Source organism: Balaenoptera musculus, chromosome 2 (assembly GCF_009873245.2).
Source record: "Balaenoptera musculus isolate JJ_BM4_2016_0621 chromosome 2, mBalMus1.pri.v3, whole genome shotgun sequence".
Taxonomy (NCBI): Eukaryota; Metazoa; Chordata; class Mammalia; order Artiodactyla; family Balaenopteridae; genus Balaenoptera; species Balaenoptera musculus.
In genome coordinates this window covers 87,635,593-87,654,645 of record NC_045786.1, presented here as the reverse complement: position 1 = coordinate 87,654,645, position 19,053 = coordinate 87,635,593, and the positions used below count along the sequence as shown (strand labels likewise).

The 19,053-nt window shown below is 40.5% G+C and overlaps 1 protein-coding gene across 3 annotated transcripts; it reads left to right on the top strand.

Moving 5' to 3' along the window:
* Nucleotides 1–1,020: 1,020 nt before the first annotated feature.
* Nucleotides 1,021–16,992, top strand: SPATA5L1 (spermatogenesis associated 5 like 1). 3 transcript variants are annotated; one of them, XM_036844450.1, is made up of 8 exons: nucleotides 1,021–2,198; nucleotides 3,201–3,386; nucleotides 8,485–8,643; nucleotides 11,631–11,840; nucleotides 12,360–12,584; nucleotides 13,932–14,066; nucleotides 14,951–15,076; nucleotides 16,534–16,887. In XM_036844450.1, the coding sequence occupies exons 1-8, from the start codon at nucleotides 1,104–1,106 to the stop codon at nucleotides 16,699–16,701; spliced, it is 2,304 nt and encodes a 767-aa protein (XP_036700345.1). In that variant the 5' UTR covers nucleotides 1,021–1,103; the 3' UTR covers nucleotides 16,702–16,887. The 3 variants fall into 3 exon arrangements, 2 of the variants coding, with proteins under 2 accessions (XP_036700345.1, XP_036700346.1); XR_005018870.1 differs by lacking the exon at nucleotides 16,534–16,887 and having other exon boundaries at nucleotides 1,104–2,198; nucleotides 12,360–12,552; XM_036844451.1 differs by lacking the exon at nucleotides 13,932–14,066 and having other exon boundaries at nucleotides 1,104–2,198; nucleotides 16,534–16,992.
* Nucleotides 16,993–19,053: the final 2,061 nt, after the last annotated feature.

The following is a 19,053-nucleotide window of genomic DNA, read 5'->3' as shown; positions in this document are numbered from 1 at the left end:
CTCAAACCCCAGTGACTTAAGCATTCCATCTGCAATCTCAATTTTGTAATCACATAAATTTGGGTTTCAGTGAAAGTGGGAAAAACAGAGGTAGAAAGATGTGAGTAGGATAAAAAACAAGGCATATTATCTTGACTTTGAATATCTGTAGCTCTTTTTGATGAGCAGAATTTAAAAGGATAGGAGGAAAGAGTAATTCCCGGTGGGGAGGGGAGAGGAGAGGTGGAAAGAGAATATTAGGTGGAGGTCTTAATAATGTAGACAGGCATTGCCTCTAATACAGGACTTAGTACTGTTGTGCCCGATAGACAATAAGGACTTAATCACATGAACAGAAGAGGTTATGATAAAGTTGTTGTCAAAGAACATCCAAAGGAGAAGTCAGGAATATGAACAGAATGTACTGGTGTGCCACAACTAAGTCAGATGGCCTGGTTTTCCTTCTTTCCCTTCTTCAAGGGATTTAAAATGCTACACTGTGATTCTCTTTTGCTTGGCTGGTGCTTTTGTATACGAAGGACATGCATGGACTTTACAAACAGGTTGGAACCCAGGTTATTGAAGGTGCCAAGGCTGTATTTCTCATCCACTCCAAGTCACCTAAGACATTAGCGTCAGAGCACTCCAAAATACTGTGCCCCTGAGGACTGTCGAGGTTTTTTCACAAAATAGCAAAGTCTCTAGGCTGATACTCCAAAAGCGCAGATGGTGATGCTCGAGTCCGGGAGCCAGGGAAAGAGAATGCTATGTGGCGACTCCCCAAACCACCAAGGTACATGCTTAATGACCTAGTGAAGGTAGCTTACGCTGCCTCCCAGACACCCGTGACGAAGGCCTTGTCCGTAAAGCTATGGAAAGGACGACTGGAGTTCATCAATCCCAGCACCACAGCAAACTAGCCCCGAGGATCCGAGCGTTGTTTAACTTCGTCTAACTTCATCTAACTTTCCGATTGGTCCTTTCTGCCTCCTGTAAGGGAACGGCAACTGATCCCTGGCGCATGCGCATCACGTGCTTCCGGCAGAGGAGCTCTGTGTACCGGTCTTTCTGGCCCGGGTGGAATTCCTACCCCACTTTCCTGGGCCTTGCGTCTTCTGTGAGCAATGGCTCCGGACTCAGGTCCCTTTTCCGAAGGGCCGCTCTTAAAGCTGCTACCCGTCGACGCTAGGGACCGGGGCACCCAGCGCTGTCGCCTGGGCCCGGCGGCCCTCCGCGCCTTAGGCGCGCACCTGGGCTCGGCGGTGGAGATCTCGCTGCCTGACGGCGGCTCCTGCCTCTGCACCGCCTGGCCGCGGCGGGATGGAGCGGACGGCTTTGTGCAACTGGATCCGCAGTGCGCGAGCCCGGGGGCGGCAGTGGGGGGGCCGGGGTCCCGGGGGAGTCTCAACCTGAGCCGACTCCGGTTAGTGCCCTGCCCACCCCTTCGGCATCTCGCCGTGTGGCCGGTGTTGCGGGAGCTGGCGGGCGTGCCCGGTGCCCCAAATCCAGCTGCGGTGCTGGAGGCGGCGCAGGAGCTGCTGAGGAACCGTCCGGTCTCTCTGGGCCACGTGGTGGCCGCTCCTCCGGGCGCTCCCGGCCCGGTGGCCGCCCTGCACATCGTCAGCGGGGCACCCAACCCGAATCCGGCCGGGCTGGTCACCCCTCGCACCCACATCAGTCTGAGCGGGCTCCCTCCGTCGGAAGCGGAGCCGCAGCCCGAGGTGCCCCTGGGGGGCCTTTCCGAGGCGGCCGACTCGCTGCGGGAGCTCCTCCACCTGCCGCTCCGCTACCCCCGCGCCTTGGCCTCGCTGGGGCTAGAAGTGCCACGCGGGGTGCTCCTGGCCGGTCCCCCCGGAGTGGGCAAGACCCAGCTAGTGCGGGCCGTGGCCCGAAAGGCGGGCGCGGAGCTGGTGGCCGTGAGTGCCCCCACGCTGCAGGGCTCCCGGCCCGGGGAGACCGAGGAGAACGTGCGGCGGGTCTTCCAGCACGCCCGGGAGTTGGCCAGCCGCAGGCCCACCCTTCTTTTCCTGGACGAGGTGGACGCCCTGTGTCCCCGGCGGGGCGACCCGCACCAAGCCCCCGAGAGCCGCGTGGTGGCCCAGGTGTTGACGCTGCTAGACGGCATCAGTGAGGGCCGGGAGGTGGTGGTTGTGGGATCCACCAACCGGCCGGACGCGCTAGACCCAGCGCTGCGCAGACCTGGGAGATTCGACCGAGAGGTAAATAGGCTCAGCCAGCTAGCCCATTAACCCTGGAACCCCGGCCTCTTCTGGCCCTGGTTGGCTGCCCCGAGGCGTTTGCCACTTAGGTTTGGAAGTCAGTGAAGCTGGAGTGGGGCTCTGTAAAGCAGAGAACCCATTCTCTGCTCCACAAATGATCTGCGAGCCAGGACCCTTTCCCCCTCCAGAGTCAAATTGTTCTGAGAAGCAAGGGGGCCATTAGGGATGAGTTGTGCAGGTCCTGAGAATGGGGAGTACTATAATCAGTAGTGTTAGTTTTTAAGGGAACTAGGACTGCTACAAGCATATTAAACTCTTACGGATCTGGAATGAGAATTTAAAGTAGGATAGCCTCAAGAAACAAATGTATTGAAATAAGGGGGAAGACAGGGAAGGACTAAATCAGCGCAGACATTTAACTCTTCTAGATTTATTCATTCCTTGTCCGAACGCCAGCCTCCTATCCCACAATTGCTCCCTGAGTTGCCAGGAAGGTTGAATATTCAAAGCTGTCCTATTTTATAAACTTCAATCCTAAATTCATTCTTGATTTCTACTAAATATTTTGAATAGTGATTATTTAAATGATGTTTGAACTTTGTGGTAGGATTCTAAAGAGACAGGTGATAATTGCCCACTTTAGCATAATCTGTTTAGAACTTGAGTGGATTTCTTCCTGGCACCATGTAGTACCTGTCTCCTGAATAAGCTCCATAAGAGCAGGGACATAGACTATCTAGTTTACTGGCTCCTAGAACGTGGTAGGTTCTCAAAAATAACAAAAACTTATTAAATGACATATGTGATTTTAACTGTGCAACTTTCTAGCCAGTGTTACTCCTCTGGCAGATAAGGATTTTCATGTATTCAGAATCTAAGGTATGCTTAAGAGTACACAGTAACAGTTCCAAATTTGTTCGCTAAATTATTATACATGTTTGTGAGGATTAAAAAAATAATATTTTAAGCTGTAAACTTTTTCTTTCCTTGCTTTGCACATAGGTTGTCATTGGAACTCCCACACTTAGACAAAGAAAGGCGATTCTACAAGTGATTACCTCAAAGATGCCCATCTCCAGGCAAGTCGATTTGAGCCTCCTTGCAGAAATGACGGTTGGCTATGTTGGCGCAGACCTGACCGCACTCTGTAGGGAGGCTGCCATGCACGCTCTGCTTCATAGTGAGAAGGTAAGAAGGACTGATTTATGACCTTCTATGTGAACCCTTTTATTAATGTAACAAGTTAATTTGGAGATTAAAAAAAGTGGTAAGTACATTTTCTTCAAACTTTTGATACCATCGACAGCTGTTTCTTAACATATTTTTTAAAAAATAAATTTATTTCTTTATTTATTTTTGGCTGCGTTGGGTCTTCGTTGCTGCGCGCGAGCTTTCTCTAGTTGTGGTGAGCGGGGGCTACTCTTCCTGGCGGTGCGTGGGGTTCTCACTGTGGTGGCTTCTTTTGTTGCAGAGCATGGGCTCCAGGCATGCAGGCTTCAGTAGTTGTGGCGCACGGGCTCAGTAGTTGTGGCTCACGGGCTCAGTAGTTGTGGCATGCGGACTCAGTAGTTGTGGCTCGTGGGCTCTAGAGCTCAGGCTCAGTAGTTGTGGTGCACGGGCTTAGTTGCTCCGCAGCATGTGGGATCTTCCCAGACCAGGGCTCGAACCTGTGTCTACTGCGTTGGCAGGCACATTCTTAACCACTGCGCCACCAGGGAAGTCCTCTTACATATATTTTTACATCTGAACTCCATATAAATAGTATATGACTGAAAGTAGGGACAGAGAGCTGAGTTCTTCAGGTTTGCCCAGAGCGTTTTCCCCCACTCCCATAGTAACTCTTTAGTGCTGAAGCCCAGAGCAGTCAGGAAAAAGAGAGTGTGGCCCCAGAAGAAGCAAACCTATTTCTTTTTAATTTTTGTTTTATTTTGAATCTATTTCAGACTTAGAGAAAAGTTGCAAAAATAGTACAAAGAATTTTTGTATATCCTTCACACAGATTCGTCAAATGTAACATTTTACCACTTTTGCTTTATCATACTCTCTTCATGTGTATGAATGTTTATGTGTGTGTGTGTGTATATATATATATATATATTCATACTCTCAAATGCAGCCATGATGCCCCTTTAGCATTGAAAATTTAAGTGTGTATTTCCTAAAAACAAGGACTTTAAAACCACAGTACAATTATCAAGATGAGGAAATTAACACTGACATGATACTTCTACCTAATCTATATAGACCTTAACCAAATCTCACCATTTGTCCCACTAATTTCCTTTGTAGCAAAAATTTTAAAAGGAAAAAAGAAAAAAATATTTTTTAATCCAGGATTACACATTGTATTTAGCTGTCATGGTTGCTTAATCTTTAATCTAGAAACATTCTTCAGTCTTTCTTTTACGACTTTAATTTTTTAAAAGTACAGTTCAGTTATTCTGTAGAATATTCCTCAGTTTGGGTTTGACTGATGTTTTCTCATGATTTGATTCAGGTTTTGCATTTTTGGCAGAAATATCACAGAAATGATACTGTGTTCTTCTCATTGCATCTGTTAGGTAGGAAATGATATATCTTTGTCCTATTACTGGTGAAATTAACTTTGATTTCTTGGATAAGGTGGTATCTCTGAGATTTCTCCATTGTCAAGATACTATTTTTCCCTTTGTTGTTAATAAGCATCTTGAAGGGAAAATAAGCTTTTCTAACTCAGGAGATGCTTAGGTGCCTGGAATTTTATTTAAATTCATCTTGGACATTCAAATCCTTAATTCATGACTGCTTTTCTTAAAAATAGTTAGGATATTATCTTAAATATAGTAGTTATCAACACTATAGATTGGAAAATCTGTTCACTTTTATGTAATGTCATCCTGAATCCCTAAACCCCTTCAGAAAAAAATTATTTTCAGCATGCTGAGGATTCTGTTGTAACGTTAAAATTATAATTTTTTAAAACCTAATTCTGAGTTTGTTTAAGCTATAACAGGATGATTTATCATCCTAAATTTTGAAAACCTTTTTACCTAGGTCATTTATATCCTTCCTCATTTTCTCTTCCTTTATTTTTACTCTTACACCAAAGGTGGGGAAGGAGTTATGTGAACTTGTAAGTCCTCATCTTTTCGGTTTAGAACCAAAACTGCTTGAAGATTTGATGACAAGTCCCATGTGTGAAGATTTGAGGATATATGCCTCTTGAGGGGAGGACGAGAATACCAGGGTGTGGGAAAGGAGGTTGACACTTAGAATTCCCTCTGCTTTGAAGTTCCAGGTTTGACCTTAAGCACGTTGGCTTAGGTGGACCATCCAGCTGCAGCCGCCCTAGGGTGGAGCCCACTGCTACTTCAGGAGGGGCCTGCCCAGGCATAGTTACCACAGGTGATGGCTCAGTTCATAAGCAACCAGGGGAAGTGGAAGAAAGAAAGGCAAAAAGGAAGAAGGGACAGAGGCATCTGGGAAGGTACTGGTTCCATCTTTTTCTTCTTTCCCTCCCCAGGCAGCTGAGGGGCTGCTGCCGCCTCTGTCTGTGCCAGGGCAGGCAAGGGCACGTCACAGTTTGTTCAGCTTTTTGTCAAGTATGCCTATTAAAGGGTTAGAAAGACAGTTTAACACACACACATATACACATAGAGGGGAAAGGATTTTTATCTGCCTGAAAGGATTATGAAAATCAAGTGAATAGTGTACACACAAGTAATCTGCAAGTGTAAATGGGATTTTCAAATGTTAGTTGGTGTTACCTAAAAATTAATTAGTATTCAGTTACCCAATATCTAATACTGCTAGCTAGTTAAAAAAAAAAAACACTATTTCAGAAAACTATTTAATAGCATTCTTTGTGAGAAATTAAACAAGATAAAAATTATAAAGAAAGTAAAAATTGTCTGAAATCTCACCTCCCAGAGATTATAATTATTGACATTTTTTAGCACCACTGTTCAGAAAAGCTCCACGTATACATATTCACTTATTTAATCTTTCATAAATGGGATAAAATAGTTTGTTATTGAAAATGGGAATTTTGGGATAACTAAATGTTCAGAATTTGATATAAGAGGGCAAATACTTAAATATAATACAGATATTACAAATAGAAATATAAGTTTTTAATAACCAGAAAGGAAATGATTTACTGATTTGACCATTTTAGAATGGCAAAACAATACTATTAAAAAAAAAAAAAAGAAAGAAAGATGACAAGTTCAAAAGCAAAACAAACAAACAAACAATACTATAAGCAAAGGCAAGACATGAGACAGACTGGGAAAAATACTTTCAGCCCATGACAAAAGACCAATTTCCTTGGTGTGGAAAGAACTCTCACAAAGCAATAAGAAAAGACCAACAATCCAAGAGAAAATGGGTAGTAAGATATGAACTGATAGTTGACAGTAAAAGGATTATAAATGGCTTATACACATGAAAAATCCTCAACTTTCTTTAAAAATTAGTCTTTTGATTCTTTTTCTTTTTTAAAAACTTATTATTTTGAAATAATTAAAACTTCAGGGAGAGTTATGATATAGAGAACTCCTGCTAAATCCTTTATCCAAATTCACCAGTTTTTTACATTTTGCCAAATTAGCTTTATCATTCTCTCTTTTCTCTTCTTCTCTCTGTACAGTTGACCTTTGAACAACACAGGTTTGAACTGCACCAGTCCTCTTATACATGGATATTTTTCAATAGTAAATACTATAAGTACTGCACGGTCTGGGGTTGGTTGAATCCACACAGACGTGGGGAACGGCAGATATGGGGGGCCACCTCTACTTAAACGAGGATTAACTCCCATGTTGTTCAAGGGTCAACTGCCTAGGTATACACATTGTTTTTTTCTGAATCATTTGAGAAGGGGTTGCATGCATCTTAACCCATTATCCCTTAATATTTTAATGTCCATTTCCTATGAACAAGTATGTATAATTTCATTATATTCAGGAAATTTAACATTGATCAAAATGTTGTCAGATTTATAGTTCCTATTCTAATTTTGCTAACTGTATCAATTTTTGTAGCATTCTTTTCCTCCAGTACAGGATCTAGTCCAGGATAACGTATTGTGTTTAGTTTGTTGTTTCTTTTTATCTTGAACGCTCCCTTAGCACTTTTTTGGTATGTGTGCGACATTTGACATTGACATTTTTCAAGGATGCAGGTCAGTGATTTCATAGGACTTTTGTCAGTTTGGGTTTGTCTGTTTCTTCATAGTCAGATTCAGGTTATGCATGCCCATTGGGGATACTACATAAGTGATAGTGTGTCCTTCTTATGATGTCACATGTGGAGGCACAATACGTCCACCTGCCCCTCATTGGTGGTGTCCCTAATGGTGACTGATGTGATCAATCAGTCAAGGTTTTGTCCAGTTTATCTGCTGTATAGCTGCTATTTTTCCCTTTGCAACTAATAAGAAATCTGTGAGGAAACCCTCTGAGACAATGCAGATATCCTGTTCCTCATCAAACTTTCCCTCCCCTAGATTAGCATCCATTGATTCTTGCCCTAAACAGCCTTTACTGCGATGGTTGCAAAACTGATTTTCTAATTCCATTATTTCCTCTACCTCACTCTTGATTAAAGAAATTTAATTAACACAATAGTGAGCACCATTTCCTCTGTCACACTGGCAGAAATTTAAGGTTTGGTAATGTCCATTGTTGGAGAGGTGTGGGGAGAACAGCTTCATATATTGGTGCAGCTTTGAGGACAGTTTAGTAGTAGCTGTGAAAATTGCAAGTGTGCATACTCTTAAGCACAATAATTCTACTTTGAGGAAATATATAAAATACTTGAGCATGTGCACAAGGACTTTCAGTTGCAGCTTTGTTTTTAATAACAAAAGACTGGAAACAACCTACGTTCAACAGAAGGATGTCGTTAAAATACTCATACAATATGCAGTTGTCAAAAAGAATGAGGTAGAGCTGAATTAGTTGACATGAAAAGATTTCTAAGATAAATGAAAAAGTACAAATTAATATGTATGGTATGGTCGCATTTGTGTATCTCTTTGAAAGCATATACATATGTCATAAAACATACTGGAAGAATACACAGGAGACTGTTGACATTCTCTGGGGATGAATATTGGTGGAGTTGAGGGGGAGACATTTAATTTTTTTATACCATGTGTTACAAATTTCCTTATAGTCATAACAAAATAAATATATAAATTCAAAAGAGGATTTAAAATTAAAAAGTAATTGTGTTTGTGTACCACAAAAAAGGCCCACCTGATTTTTGGTTTGATTTTGCTTTTTGGGGTGGATTTCTTCAGAACCAGGACAATCCAATGATTGATGAAACAGACTTCCTTGAAGCTTTTAAAAAGATCCAGCCCTCTTCATTTCGAAGTGTCATTGGACTGATGGACATCAAGCCTGTTGGCTGGGAGCAGATTGGTGGCCTTGAAGACGTAAAACTGAAGTTAAAACAGGTGAGATAGAGAATCTGCTTAAGCCAGTAGAATATGACAGTCTAAGTGTAATGCTTTATGGTGAAAACAAGCTGCACTGAAACTTCTTGCCGTCATCACTAATGCGATCCTAACATCTAGATCTAATGGTCGATTTTCAGTCCTTATTTAACTGGACTCTATAGGCATCAAATATTATTTTTCATACTTTCCTGCCTCACCCTCTTTTTGTTTGCTTTTTGCTCTAAAGAGTTTATAATTTAGACCGGGGTCAGTAAACTCTTTTCTGTAGAGGGCCAGAGAGTAAATATTTTAGGCTTTGTGGTCTCTGTTGCAACCACTCAACCCTGCCACTGTAGCACGAAACCAGTCGTAGACAGTATGTGAGTATCTGTGTTCTGATGGAACTTTATTTATGGACACTGAAGTCATATAATATTCATGTCACAAAATAGTATTCTTTTGAATTTTTTTTTTTTTTGGGCATTTGGAAATGTAAAAACGATCCTTATTAGTTCATGGGCTATACAAATACAGATTCTCTGTTCATAGGCCTGAGTTTGCCCTGGGACTGGTAAAAACACAAAATTATAATAAACAGTCAGTATGGCCTGGGTGGCTACTTGATACTGGTTCTCACAGTGGCTGTGGAGGGACACAGCTCTCTTCAGCCCTTCTTACCTGCATTGCAGGTTCAGCAATTGATTTTGCCAATACCCCTTTGGGTGATCCTACCATAAGGAAGTAGGTTTCTCTAATTGCACACACACAAGACTGATTTATAAGTATCAATTATAATTTATTCATCTTAACTGGAAGCTGTATCTACAGTGAGCCCTGGAATCCTTGTGTCCATGGATAAGCACGTTTATAATATGCCCTAATTATTTATTTATTTTTGGCTGCATTGGGTCTTCATTGCTGCACATGGGCTTTCTCTCGTTGCAGCAAGTGGGGGCCACTCTTCATGGCGGTGTGCAGGCTTCTCACTGTGGTGGCCTCTCTTGTTGTGGAGCACGGGCTCCAGGCATGCAGGCCTCAGCAGTTGTGGCACACGGGCTCAGTAGTAGTGGCTTGTGGGCTCTAGAGCACAGGCTCAGTAGTTGTGGCGCACGGGCCTAGTTGCTCCACAGCATGTGGGATCTTCCCTGACCAGGGATCGAACCTGTGTCCCCTGCGTTGGCAGGCAGACTCCTATCCACTGCGCCACCAGGGAAGCCCCCCCGGAAGCCCCCCTAATTTTTTACATGCTTTGTCTCATTTAATCTTCACAAAGTACATGCGGGAGATGAGTAACACCTTGCTGTTAGAAACACTGTTTCTTTAGCTCTGAATATTAAGCTTTCCTGCCTTTCTGAGCACTCCTGTCCCCTACCTTAAATGTTAGTTCTCCAAGCTCCTGAGAGTTTTCTTTTTGCATTTTCTGAGTGAGCCTTTGACCTCCTCAATGTCCCAGGCCTCAGCTGTCCCCTGAAAACTGCTGACTCAGAAATCTTTATATCCAGCACAGATAGTTCTTTTGATCATTAGAACTACTTAAATGCCTGCCTACTGGATAACTTCCAGGGATCTCAAACTCAGCATGACCAAAGTTCAGCTAATCAGTTCCACCTCTACACCTGGATTCCCTCCCTTAGTGAATACAGCCAGTCACCCCATCCCCTCAGTCAGAAACCTGTCTTCTAAATGCATGGAGTCATGTCATGCCTTACGTAACTTCCCCTCTGGATTTCCCCTGTGTGAAATACAGTTACCTTTTATGTTTCATATACATCCCTCCCACACCACCTCCGCTGCCTGTGACACATCAAGCCTTATTATTTTTGTAGTCTGAATCCTTGCAAGAGACTGCTAAGTGGTCTCCCTCCCTCTAGTTTCATTTCCTTCTATCCATTCTCTATACGGCTTTCTCATTGTTGACTAAAACTGTCAAGGCCCAATGTGATCTGAACCCTACTTCCACTTCAGCTCTATCGCATCTTGCCTCCCTCATCCTCCCCTCTGTTCCTGCTTACTGTTGGGAGATGAACTGGATGCTTTCATGTGTCTCTGTATATACTGTTCCTTGTCTGTGGAATGCCCTTCTCTGGTCTGCTTGTTAGTTTACAAGCCTGTCTCCCCAACTAAAATAGGAGTTTCTAGGTACAGGGGTCTTGTCTATCCTTTTCTGTAGAGGCAATATATCAGTAGTTAAGAGCTTGTGCTCTTGATCTACACTGTCTGGGGTTAGTCTTAGTTCTGCTGCCTCGCTAGCAATAAGATAATAAGATCTGGGCGGGTTACTTCACTCTTTAAGCCCGAGTTTCTGCATCTGTGAAGTTATGATGATAACAAAACCACCTACCTCAGAGGTAGTGAGGATTTACTTACTATTATGAGTGCCTACTTTGTAAAGGTGTCATTCTAGGTGATGGGGATTTAGAGGTGAACTTCACTTACATTCTAGCAGGAGCAGAATGACAAACTCAACATGGAAAAATAGTAGTTTCAGATAGCAAATGAATAAGTGCTCCAAAAGTAGAAGATGGGCAGTAGCGTAGACTGCCTAGGAGGAGGATCTGCTTTAACTATAGTGGTTAGGGAAGACCTCTCCAAGGAAATGACATATGAGTGGAGACATGTATGATGAGGGATAGCACACAAAGATCTTAAGGGAGTGTTCAGGCAGGGAGAGACTAGCAGGTAAAGGCCGTGAGATGGGAACAAACTGGGGTGTTTGGGCGATGGGTTATGTGAGGCCTTGTAAGCAGTGGTAAGTTAGGAGTTTGGATTTGGATTTTATTCTAATTCTGATGAGAAGTCATTGAAAGATTTTAAGCAGGAAGTGATGTGACCTCACTTAGGTCATAAGATCACTGGCTGCTGTGTGGAGATCAGACCACATTTCCAGCTCATAGCAGGTACCTGAGGATTGTTGAATGCATGAATTTACTGAATTTTTTGATGTTCATCATTATACTAAAACAACTGTCTCTTTTTGTGTCCTGTCTCTTTTTGTGTACTTTTAGAGCATTGAATGGCCTCTGAAATTCCCTCGGGAATTTGTTAGGATGGGCCTGACAGAACCAAAGGGAGTTCTCCTGTATGGTCCCCCTGGGTGTGCTAAAACCACCCTGGTGAGGGCCCTGGCCACGAGCTGTCATTGCTCTTTTGTTTCAGTGAGCGGAGCTGATCTCTTTTCACCTTTTGTTGGAGATTCAGAAAAAATCTTGTCTCAGGTTTGTTTTTTTATTTTCCCTCATGCAGTTAAGTTTACTTTTGAATTTTTGTTTCATGCCTTAAGGATAAACCTTATTTTTTAAAATATAACTGGCTTTTTTTCCTATTAGGAAAGTTATACCTGATTGTGTATAGAAAATTTAGAAAATATAGAAAAGTGTAAATAAGAAATCCTCCATAATTCCTCTACCTACCGTTAACATTTTGGTGAATTTCCTTTGTCTTTCTGTTTCCTTGGGCAGGGAATGGGTGGATGTAATATATATCTGTGATTTTTTAACTTAATATTATCACTTTTAAAATACAATAATATTAAATATTCTTTGAAAATATGATTTTAACCCCTATATAATACTGTTATTCCTTATTTATTCATTCCCTAGTTCTTAGACATTTAGAATCTTTCTCTTCTTTTTATACTTAAAAAATTATAAATACAGAGTAATGCAGAAAACATACATTCATATGAATAAGGCATGATGTATAGCTTTTAAATATTTCCATTTTTCGAACAAAAGGTATTTCGACAAGCAAGAGCAAATACTCCAGCAATTGTGTTTTTGGATGAAATTGATTCAATCTTGGGCTCTCGATCAATCAGCAGAACAGGATGTAATGTTCAAGAGCGTGTTCTTTCTGTTCTCCTAAATGAATTAGATGGTGTTGGATTGAAGACTATAGAGAGAAGAGGAAGTAAATCAGATCAACATGGTAAATACAACGAGCTGGAAAAAAACGAAGAGGTATTTATTAGCCAGAATACACCAAAAATCCAGGCCAACATTAAGTAGAATGCATCTACACTAGCTTTTCCTATGCTGGATTCATTTCATAGAATTATATAATTTCAGTGTGACTCTTAGGACTTTTACAGAGCTGGTAAAATAGTGATTTACCTGGGAAAGGTGAGGCAAATTTTATAATAAAGTATCTTAGGTATATATGAATGTGAATTTTTTCCTAAGATTAGAAACATAACTACATATTGCTAGTGGAGAAGGGAGTTTCTTCTTATTTTTATACCCTGAAAAACTAGTGTTCATCCCTTTCTAAAATTGTTTATGTGAAATGAAACAAAACAGACTATTATTTCCAATGATCAGTAATTGAAAATTTTCAGTTTTCTTGAGGAATGGGTTTCCTTGGTTATAACAAAGTTAAAGTGACCTTGGAAATCCTCTTCCTCTCTTCTGAGCCTTCTCCATATAGAGTTTGGTATCCTTAAGTAATTCCTGACAGATAATTTTTTTTCTTTTATTTTTTTCTTGTTCTTACTTGTTTCCCATTTTTTAAATTGTTTCATGGAATGACAGTCTTACAGCTCCTTAGGAACATATGCCACTAGAATTTGACGGGACCCATCAGGTTTTCTAATCAGATCTCCTCATCATGCAGGATTTCCTTCTATAGCCTCTGACAGGTGTTTACCCAGCCTCTGCTAAAATCCTTGCAGATATAGGGAACTCATTGCTTTGAGAGATCACATCACTGGAGAACTGCTATGATAATTAAGTTCAACAATTTTGAATGCTTAGCATGTGTAAGGCCTTGCTCTGGTTGCTCTTAGATATTTCTTATCTTCAGGATTTATATAAATGCAGCTTATGTTAATTGTCATATTTCTACCTGTGGAAGGAAAACAAAGAGGTAAAATAAATCTCCCTCTTCAAGAACATGAGAGCGAAGACTTTTCAGAGCTATACATGTGTTAATCAGATGCTTCTGTCTTTTCAAGTTGTCCATTTAAGTTGTAATCATTCACTGGGGCTCAGGTGCATTTAGGTCAACAGATAGATGTTCTCTGCTGTGGTGTAAAGCTTTTCATCAGTTCTCACACTGAGAGATGCGCCGTCAGGATTGATCACTCCCTTCAATGTGTACACAGAGTAGCTCTTTGATAATAATTTGTTTCTGGGGTACCTTGATATTGAGAAGGTGGTCTGGAAAGGAAATGTAAGCCTTCTAGTCCCAAGAAAAAAATACCCCCCTATTTAGAAACAAATGGACCTTCTGATTTGTAATTTAAAAAAAAATACATTTAATAGTTAACAACTTATTGACATTACTTTGTGTTGTATGTTTTCCCTCAGCTAGAGTTTCAGGAAGTTTTTAATAGCAATGTCATGATTGTTGCAGCAACAAATAGACCTGATGTGTTAGATGATGCCTTGTTACGGCCTGGAAGATTAGATAAGATTATTTATATTCCACCTCCAGATGAAAAGGTAATCATTGTGCACATTTACTCTGTGTGAGCATTTCTAACAACACATCAGTGTCTGAGCTCTAAGAAGACGGCAGAATTGAATCCCTTACTGGTGTAGGTATACATGGTGTGCGTCCTGTATTGGATTCCACGTTTTTCCTTACCTGGGCCCGTCATAAATCATCATTTTCATCTGCTTTTGCTGGGTACTCTGGCCCTGTTTTCAGAGAAACATAAGCCTAAAAGCAAGGTAGTAATTTCCTTTTTGTGGAAGACTCAAAATACTGAGTTTATTGAGTCTACGCAACATTATTTTGCAACTAGAATGGAGGAATCCTAAAGTGTTAAAAGGGTTTTGGAGGTTATCTGGGTCAGCATTCTTATTCTTCAGTGGAGAAATCTGAGGTTACAAAGATTATACAATGTATCCACAGCCAAAGAATCAGTAAATCCGTTGCCCTTCACATCCAGAGCCACTGGCAGTGAGTGGTGAAAGACACAGAAAATGAATTTTTTTCCTTCCTTAGGCTTTTATCAGATTTTGAAGGGATGGGAAAAAAATTATATCTATTTTATTTTTAAACTGTGTCTGATAATTTATGTATTTGCTTTTGAACCATGTCTGATGGGACTGTTTGTACCCAAAAGAGAGATTCATCAAGTCTCTTAAAGATTATATCTGTGGCTGGCTATTTTTTTAATTAATTATAAAAATATTAAAATGTATCATGATGTCACATTTACTTTCTTACTTCTTGAGAAGCGATTCTTATTGTTTGTTTCTGAAATATACTTTCTCTGTAATATGATAGAAAACTCTTAACTTGAAATGTTTTAATACAGCATTGTATCAGACATAAATGTTGTAAGGTTATAAACATATTATTTTTTATTTTGTTCCAGGGCAGGCTTTCTATTCTGAAAGTGTGTACAAAAAACATGCCAATGGGGCCTGATATTTCCTTAGAAGACGTAGCAGCAGATACCTGTTTTTTCTCTGGAGCTGATCTTGGAAACCTCTGCAAAGAAGTAAGTTAATTAGTGAAGAAAACCTATAGTTCAAAACATTTCTTCATTTATTCAGAACTTCATTCACTTGGCAGTATTTACTGAAAGGGAGGCACCATGTGAGGTGAAACAGACCACTGTGGTCCCGTGCCTTCTCTTCAGAGCTTACAGGTTAATGGGGCAGTGGGGGAGGTGCAGAGAGGTAATACTGAATTAAAACATGTAGTGAGTCAGGGAAGTTCAGGGTCCTGTGGGAGTACGTAGGAAGGACACCAGTCCAGACCTGGGGGCATCAGAGAAGGCTATCTGAGAGAGGGTGTGTGTACATTGAAACTGGAAGGATGATTAGGGAGTTAGCTAGGCTAAGGGAGAGAAGCGGAGTGTTTGAGGCAGAAGGAATAAAATGTGTAGCAATTGGAGGTGAGAAATGACATTATTGAAGAGGTGGAGTGGACAGTGGCCAGATCACACAGGTTCTTGTGAGTCACTTTAAGGCATTTAGACTTTATGTTGGCTGCCAAGAAGGCAGCCACTGTGGGTTTTTCCTTTCTATAAACTTGTGTTAAATATAACATTAAATGCACAGATCAGAAGGATATAGTGCACTGAATTAACAAGTGAACACACTTGTATAACCATCTCTCCAGAAGCTTCCCGTGGGCCTTCCCACTCTATCCCAAAAGAGAACCACTCTCCTGACTTCCAGCACTGGGGAGATTAGTTTTGCCTGCTTTTGCACTTTATATAGATGGAACCATACGGTATGCTTTTCTGTCTGCTTCTTTAACTCAAGATTATGTCTGTGAAGTTCATCCGTTGTTTTGTGTGTAGCAGTAGTTTGTTCATTTCTATTGCTTATAATATTCTAGTATATGAATGTGCTGCCTTTATATATGCATTTTATCTTTGAACATTTGTGTTACTACTTTTTTGCTATTATGAATTATGCTGCTGTGAACAATCTTGTACGTGTCTATTGGTATACGTGTGTGTGTATGTCTGTTTCGTATACAAAGAGAATTGGTGGGTCATCGAGTATGTGTTGATCTGTTCCTTTACGATCAGTGCTGTTTCCTGTTTAAAAACTCCTACTCTGAGGTCGGGAATATAGTCTCATTTTTTTAATTTAATTTTTTTTATTGGCATATAGTTGATTTAAAAAATTTTTATTTTATACTGGAGTATAGTTGATCTCATCTTTAAAATATATGCACTCACAATGTCTACGTTATTCTGCAGTCTGCTTTCCACCCAGCCCCCCACCCATTTAAGGCTAGAATTTAATGTAGAAGAAAAGATGGTCTACTGAGAGGACTTCTAATCACTTTAACTTTTTACCTTAATGTTTCTAGCATCATGAATATTGAAATTCTATGAAGTGAGACTGAGATTTTTGTGTTCAGATTTTAAAGTATTACCATATATTGTAAAACAACAATGAAGCATATTTATTATTTCCTGTTGTTTGTCTCTTATAGGCCGCCTTGCTGGCTCTGCAAGAAAATGGGCTGGAAGCGACCACAGTGAAACAAGAGCACTTTCTAGAATCACTTAAGACTGTAAAACCATCCTTAAGTCACAAGGATTTGACTTTATATAAAAACTTATTTCAGAAACAAGGATTTTCTAACTTAGAAGATATTTAAAAATTATTTTACATACCTGCTTAAGGATTAACTGAAATGTGAACGTGCACTATAATTTGCAGCTTCACACTTTGTGTGTGTTATTTCCTATAAATAAAAAAACTTGTGCCTAATAAGCTAAGATTTCATACTTACAGAAAAGTTAAAAGAATAATACAAAGAACTCTTATATACTCTTAACCCAGATTCACCAATTTTTAACATTTTCCTACATTTGTCTCCTTTCTCTCTCTCCCTCTCCCTCCTCCCCACCACAGTATTTTTCTGAACTATTTAAAAGTAGATTTTACACATCATGCCCCTTTATCCCTTTAATATTTCAGTGTACATTTCTTATAAATGAGGTTATTTTCTTATATGACCACAGTGCAGTTATCAAATTCAAGAAATTTAACATTGATACATTTTAATCTATTGACGATGAATTTCATCCATTGTTCCAATAGTAATTTTTTTCCCATTACAAGATCCAGTCTAGGATCATACACTGCACTTAGTTGTCATGTCTCTTTAGCCTCTTTGCCTTTTTTAATCTGAAACAGTTCCTCAGTCTTTCTTGACCTTGACACTTCTGAAGAGTACAGACTAAGTATTTTATAGAACAGTTGGTTCCTAATTTGTGTTTGTCTGATGTGCATCATGATAGGTTCAGGTTATGCATCACCAGTGGAGCATATGTATGTGCTGTCATGTCCTCAGATCACAGCTGGAGGCACGTGACATCTGCAAATTATTGGTGATGTTAATTTTGATCACTTGGTTATGATCTTGTCCATCTTCTCCACTGTATAGCTACTAGTTTTCCTTTTGTAATTGTATTTTTTAAGGAGATAGGTTATATATAAGTTTTTATTTTCCTCTATTAAAAAAGTAATAATGCTAGAAAATATAAACATGAAGAAAACATGGGTATTTAACTTTCCAGTCCATTACACATGTATAGATAACTTTTTAAAACCAAAAGCATGGTACCGTGTAGCTCTTGTTTTTCTCGCCTAACAATATCTGGTAAGCATCTTACTGAGCCTTTCTTCACTCACAAGGTGCCATACAGGGTGCAGGAGTGTAAGTGAAGGAGACAGACATGGCACTGATAGGGCAGCTGGGAGCGAGCACCTCCAACAAATCATGCAGTGAATAAAACACAGGAGACGAGCTTCAAAAGAAGTATAGGTACAGTCAGAACATGGTGCGTGAACTATATGAAGTCATAAATGTTAAGCAGTTGGAAAGTTTTCTGTTTCTGACGGGAGCCAGTACTATTATTAAGCAAAACCTCACTATTGGGGAACAGTTAAGGAAAAGGCCTGTCTTATTTATAGGTATAAAATATAATTCAGTTAAAATTATTCTAACAACCTGACTCTTGCTTTTGAGTAGTAGGGAAAATACCTAGAAACTTTATTAGATTTCTGAATATTTTCATTCATGTTCTGTCCGTTATTGATTTTACAGGAAAAGGCAGCCATTAGGCCTTTGTCATCCCTAGGCCTGAACCCCTTAACTCAGATTCTAGCTGTATGCCCCTTGTTTTTTCCTAGAGAAAGTTTCTAGTGGTCAGCCTAGAAATTTAGTACCCACACTTTGGTTAGAGGCTGAGTTTTTATTTGAAAATGTCTTTTTAAACTGTAACTATAACTTCTCAACAGAACTTTGGAAGCCTCCTGAGGACAAAAACTCTTCTCTCATTGAAATAAATCAATAAATGATGAAGTCAGATCAAGGATTTCTTTGACTCAGCTTCAGTGTGATTAGAGGATGGCTCTGGGAAATTTCCAAAAGCTGTGTTCGTAATCGGTGAGAAAACACTTCAGCTTCTAAGTATTATACCTGGGAAGTGTGAACAGCTTTACATTAAGCTCAAACTCCTTTCTGAGCCACATTACAGCATTAAACAATGTATCAATTGTACACTCCCAGACCATCTGAAATTTAGCAAATCCATATTCACTAAACCTGCTAACTAGGCAGCCACTGAAGGATGGGCAGAAAGAATTCCAACAAAAAATATTTAATGAAAGGATATTCTAGTTTTCTTATAAACCCTGAGCTGGGCTGATTAAAATCTAAGTTTAAATTCCTAGCGTGGGAACCAAGTAGCTGTGGTTCCATGCTCCTGCAAGCCCCGGTTGCAGCAGCTAGAGAAGGTTCTAGAAGTTTCTGGCAATTGGGGTGGGGAGGGGAAGCTCCCCCAAGGGATTTTGGGCTTTGGAGCAGCCACAGAGGGTAATGCTGGTGAGTATCCTGAGTGGGTTCCTTTGGGGCGCTGCCAAGATTTGAAGGGTGAGAACTGTGCCTGCTAGTTAGTCATTCTGGGAAAGACTAAACACAAGCTCAATAAACCTGGGCCTT